The sequence below is a fragment of the Poecilia reticulata genome, linkage group LG13 (assembly GCF_000633615.1).
Source record: "Poecilia reticulata strain Guanapo linkage group LG13, Guppy_female_1.0+MT, whole genome shotgun sequence".
Lineage (NCBI taxonomy): Eukaryota > Metazoa > Chordata > Actinopteri > Cyprinodontiformes > Poeciliidae > Poecilia > Poecilia reticulata.
In genome coordinates this window covers 20,106,878-20,112,655 of record NC_024343.1, presented here as the reverse complement: position 1 = coordinate 20,112,655, position 5,778 = coordinate 20,106,878, and the positions used below count along the sequence as shown (strand labels likewise).

The window sequence follows — 5,778 nt, the reverse complement described above, 5'->3', positions numbered from 1 at the left end:
ATATATTGATATTGACAACCACTTTCTGGATAGGATGTGTTGTTTCAGTTATTTTGTTAGATTTGTAGAATCTGTTTTTAGGTTTGGTCTGTAATTAAACTTTTTTATTAAAAAAATTTAAAAAGTTCAGATTGTATTATTTCTTCACAAAGCTCTCTTAGTGCATTTGTTTAAATCTAGGGCATTTTATTTAAAATATTGAACCATGGGGTCCAGCTTTGCTTATGTTCTGAATTTAAACTTTTTTTGTGAGAAGAAGAACATGGAAGATTTTCTCTAATCCACAGAGATTTGCAATTGCGCATATACCCCACTAAACAATGGGGAAAATGGTGCATGAATCTATGCAATTTGTCTTAAGCCATCATCACACTTCTGGCATAATCCTGCTTGAATATTTGAATTGCTTTATTATTGATTCTCATTTAAATTGGTTTGTGTAATCCAAAAAGTTTTAGAGTTTTCACTTTTACTTTGTATACATTTCAACATTCAAGCTGTTTGAAAAGTAGAATATTATAAAGTCATTCCTTCATTTTTAGCAGTCTGTCAACTTTGTGTACCAGTACCACTAGTGGCACAGATCATCTGCTGTATATGATGCTGCCACCACAATGTTTTTCTTGCATTTTAAAGCCCCATTTTGACAGTTTTTGGTAGGTTGCAGACCTTCGTGGTTCCCGTTTAGTTCCTTAAAATTGTATGTTGACACAGTTTGGGTCTCTAAAAGTCAGATGAACACAAACATTAAACTGGTTTTGAGATGGATAAAAGTGGTGAACCTGGAGTTTCTGGGCTGAGCCGCTCAAAGCTCTGTTAAAATGTTGTGGCTTTCAGTCCTGTGACTGCAAGAAAACTGCTGACAATGAGGTTTTTGCAGATTAACAGTAAATTCAGCTATACTGTACAGTCCACAGTATTCTTGTATTTCCTCTTTTAATATCTACTGTTAGATCTTTGTGATAAACCTTTTTCTGCACTAACAGAAATTATTTTAAAGTCAAAGATTTAGCCAAATGAATGGCAGATTTCTGCTTTAACAGGATTCATTCACCATTATTCAGCACTTATGATTGTGTTATTTCCTAAAGTCAGAGCTCACACTAAGTCTGATGGATTGTCCTGATCTCTGAATCACTGTGGGGGAAATTATTTAGATTTAGACGGATAAGCTGCTTCAACAACAAACCAACAGAATCAAATATTAATGTGCTGCCTTCATTGGAAAATTCTTAAACTTGAGTTAGATGTCGTTTTACTAGTTTTACGTCTTGATTTGGAATAAAAAAAAAAGATACTGTGATTTTGAACCCAGTTGAAGTTTCAGTGTTGGTGATACTACCCACTGAATCCTTTGTTTAGATTGTAACTAAGCAGCAACATTTTACTTCCTCGTTTGTGTCGACGTGAAACGTTGTTCCAGTTTTTCCAAAACCAAAACGCTGTTGTAATGCATTTCATTACAAATATCAAGACGCAGTACTTTATCTTGACTAATGAATGTATTTTCCATGTGGTCAATTGCATGTTATTTAATACGGAAGGAGTACAATTGCCAAAATAGCACTACTGCAAATGGTGAAATCACGGCGAGAATTCACACCAAACGAATCAGTAGATTTTGGAAGTCCTCATGGAATTTTTTTTCTTTTGTGTGTCTAAAGTCTGAAATTAATTTTGAATATCTCTAATCTGTTGGCAGTGCATTGTTTTAATATATGGGCAATGCTTACAGATTTCTAGTGGTAAACGTTTTTTTATCTTCAAACTCAATGCACATGAGAAAAAAGTATATATTAAGTTTTCTAAAATGTAGCACAATATGTGGTGGGCACATTGAACGAATATATGATCAACTAAATCTAGACGTAGACGATACAACCCAGGAAAGTTTGGAGTTCCAGTAGAAACCCACTAAGCACGAATGACTGTACAAACTCTGGATTTTTCTGCATTAGGAAAATTAGCAGGTGATGGCTGAGGGTATCTGGTTTGGATATAAAAGGACTTTGTTCCTGTAATTATGGTTTATGACTTTCCACTCACTTACCAAAAGCAAATAAAAAAAATTATCATCATGCAGAAAGATGCAGAAAAAAGGAAGTCTGGGAAGATCTTGATTCAAAAAAAACCAAAGCCAGAATGATGTTGCATGCATGTTTTTTTGCAATTAAATTTTCTGCAAATAAAAAAACTGTTTTGATTTGGTTCACTTTGTTCACTTCAACCTGCACACATGCAGAAGTTATCTATAATGTCATGCAAAAGCATGTATTTCACAATAAAACCACAAACCCTAAGTGTACAAAGTAGCAGATAATTGTCAATCAAGAGTTCATGGTGATTGAAAGTATACATAGTCTTCAAAATTATTTAGCTTTAACTTTAGAGTTATTTTACAGTGTTGCAGTCCTTTGTGTTGCTTTATCATATAAAATCCCAATAGGATGGATTGAAGTTTTCAGTTATAACCTCGCAAAGTATAAAAAAATCCAAAGAGTGGGAGTACTTTTGTCATGTATTTTATCATCACTGGGTAATTTGACAGAACATTGGCAGATCTCATGATGAATCTCAGAAATGATGACTGTGGGCTACAAACTGTTGAATTTTGAAATAATTGAAGACAAGAAAAATGTTGTCTTTTTTTCTGAAATTTCACTATTCTTTTTGAAAAAAAAAATGTTTTCCCTGAATGGTCTTTGCATGATTTTTTATTACATTACAAAGGTATTCTGACTCCTTACTCATTAAAAAAGTCATGTCCAATTTCCCACTTTGGGAAAACAAACAAATCAACATTTCAAAATTGCCACCAATGATTTCCTGTCAAAACTCCAAAGAACTTTTGAAATCCTGTCTGATGTGCTGGAACAAAACGGCCAGTTTCTCAGCCTGAGTGTGTCACAGTCTGCCAATGTTTTAATTACGCTTCCTCCTTAGTTCCAGTATTTTTATTTCTACCAGTTAGTTGGGCAACTGTATGACTATGACTCCGGCAGCTACATCTGTTGCATAATTTGTTTGCATGCAAAAACAAAGAACATGTGAGGTGTACTTTCCATAACCACACCCTCTTAAACAAACTCTGATAAGGTAGACGTGCAGTATGCTGCCTGGTTAGTCTTCACACTTACAAGCTGCTGTGTTCAGCCTCATGGAACAAACAGGTATATATATATATGGATATATATATAATATATATATATATATATATATATATGGATATATGTATTTATTCATTTTTAGTCAAAAACCAACCTGTAATTTTAATCATCTCTCGATCTTTAAACTACTTTTCAGTGAACATAGTTTCAAGGCAACAGTGGGGAGCAGTGGCCCCGAAGCAAAAGGACAGTCTGGAAGGTCCAGCCCAGAGAGTTGTGATACACCACACTGCCCTCCAGAGCTGCAAAGGCCTGGCAGAGTGTACAGATGGGGTTCTGAGCATCCAGAAGCTTCATATGGACGAAAGACACTTTGATGACATTGGGTACAAGTGAGTGTATTTTCCTTTTATAGTTCTGAACGTTAAGGAAACATAATTTTTGACGTGAACATATGTTGTGGCAATTTTTTTTTTATTTTTAGCTTTCTTGTTGGAGGAGACGGGAGTCTGTTTGAGGGCCGAGGTTGGGGTGTGATGGGAGCGCATACCAAAGGTCACAACGGTGACTCCCTGGGCATCGCTTTCATGGGCAATTTCAACAGTAAGCACTCCTTTTGGATTCATCAACAGTGGGACAGAAAAGAGGCACTAAATGCTGACTAATCTCTAAACCATGTGGATAATAAAGGCCGCCTTCTTCTTCTTGCACTTTCAGACGACACACCAAGCAAAGAGGCAATATTGTCAGTCAAACAGCTGCTGATGTCTGGAGTTCTACAAGGCTTCATCCAACCAGAGTTTGCCCTGTACGGCCACAAGGATTTAGGAGCTACGCAATGCCCTGGAGAAAATCTTTATGCTGCACTATCTCAACTGAGAAGCTCAACCTAAAAAAACTCTTGAGGGAAAGAGAGGAAAGGGAAAACTAAGCTATGAATTTCTTTTGACACTTAACCAGGGTCATGAGGGTAGAACTTTTTTTTATTTTTTTATCTGCTGCTGTCAAAATGCCTAGATCGTTTTATGCCAACGACAAGTAACCCGTGACACTAATAGACTGGCAGTTGAAACTTTCCTGTAAGTTCAGTAAGTTGTGAGGTGGGAACTCCAGAGATTGGGCAAGACATCCCAAAAGTGCTAATTGAATTGAAATCAGAGGAATCTGGAGGCCAAGTCAATACCTCAGGCATGTTTTTTTGCTTCTCAAATTAGTCCTGAACAGCTTTTGTTTTGCTACAGAGCGTATTATTGTGGCAAAAGAGGCCTATCAACGTTAAGGAAAAACATTCTCTTGCTGTTTAAGATCTTAGTTCTACTAACAAGTGCTGTGATGAAGAGATTATTTGTGTTACTGACTTTCCTGTCTCTATGTGTTACTGACTTTCCTGTCTCTAGTCGTGATGTAATGCCCAAACGGTGAATCATACCTCAGCCTGTTTGACGTCTGTAAGGTTTGTGTTTCTCCACCAGAGGGAGCAATGATAAAGGATGAGACTTATCTGCAACACTGAAACCTCAATGTTTTCTCTTGTGCTATTTTAACTTGACTAATTACTTGCGTCCAGCTACAATGTGACTATAAAATACTATTTAATTATTGATTCTAACATAATGGGTGCCGGCAAATATGAATTCATATATGTATATATATTTTTTTAAATAAAACATATTGTAAGATTGTTGCAGGATGTGTTTCTTTTTTATTTTATTTATATTTTTTACTTTAGGGCTCTACGCAAAAACATCAGTGCTCAATTTTCACCATCTGAATCACAAATAAAGCTAAATATTTTTTTTTTAAAGAAATCTTAGGAAAGAGCGATGCTGTTCTCAGGGTGTCACTGAGATCATTCAAAACTAAACAAGACGTGAATTCATACGATAGAGGAAAAACATCCAAGAGGATCACAGCTGTTGGGGCAACGCTGCGCCTTTTCTGCAGGGCCAAAAGCATTCCCGACAAGTGCTCACTTGTGTAGCGCGGCGATAGTGCAGAGAGGCCTCCGTATCAACGTGACTAACAGCAGGAACAAATAGCATGTAGTTGGAAACCTTATGATATCTGCATGATGAAACTCAAACAAGGATTCTGACTGATGGAAACAAACAAGCAAACACTCTTGATTATATCTAGTTTCGGTGCGATGTATAAATAAGGTTTTTTTTTATGTGTGTCTATATTGCATATTTGTTTTCAGAACAAAAGAAATGATTTTGTAGCATCGTTCACCCAATGAAAATATTTGCGCTTCTTGTGTCTTGTAATCTATCCCGATCTATACTTCAGATCTTCAAAAGCTCATTTGGGTCTTATTTCTCAGATATTTTAAAGGTAACTCGGTGCAGGAGTTGAAGTTTTGAACAAACGCAAAAGCTCACAAAAAATAGTTTTTTGCATAGAGAATTATGCAACTGTGTGCAAAATTTAATTCAATCCAGGGATGTGTTTTAGAGGATTCAAAAATGGGCGCGACAGGAGGTGACTTAGAGCCTCCAAAGCAGTTCGATGCCAACACATAGTTAAAAGTGAAGATCTCATAACTTTATGTTTCCCCCCGAAAACCTTTTCATCTCAGAATTACGAATTGCGTAGTATGAACAGTTTAACTATGAAGCAGTATTTAAAAATGTACATATCTCAAAATACAGTCATGAGATATATATATATA

General features: G+C 36.1%; 1 protein-coding gene across 2 annotated transcripts; it reads left to right on the top strand.

Moving 5' to 3' along the window:
* The first annotated feature begins 33 nt into the window (after nucleotides 1-33).
* pglyrp5 (peptidoglycan recognition protein 5) lies at nucleotides 34-4,065 on the top strand. Of its 2 annotated transcripts, XM_008425924.2 has the most exons (4): nucleotides 34-3,170; nucleotides 3,304-3,499; nucleotides 3,592-3,710; nucleotides 3,825-4,065. In XM_008425924.2, the coding sequence occupies exons 1-4, from the start codon at nucleotides 3,158-3,160 to the stop codon at nucleotides 3,998-4,000; spliced, it is 504 nt and encodes a 167-aa protein (XP_008424146.1). In that variant the 5' UTR covers nucleotides 34-3,157; the 3' UTR covers nucleotides 4,001-4,065. The 2 variants fall into 2 exon arrangements, with proteins under 2 accessions (XP_008424146.1, XP_008424145.2); XM_008425923.2 differs by lacking the exon at nucleotides 34-3,170 and having other exon boundaries at nucleotides 3,183-3,499.
* Nucleotides 4,066-5,778: the final 1,713 nt, after the last annotated feature.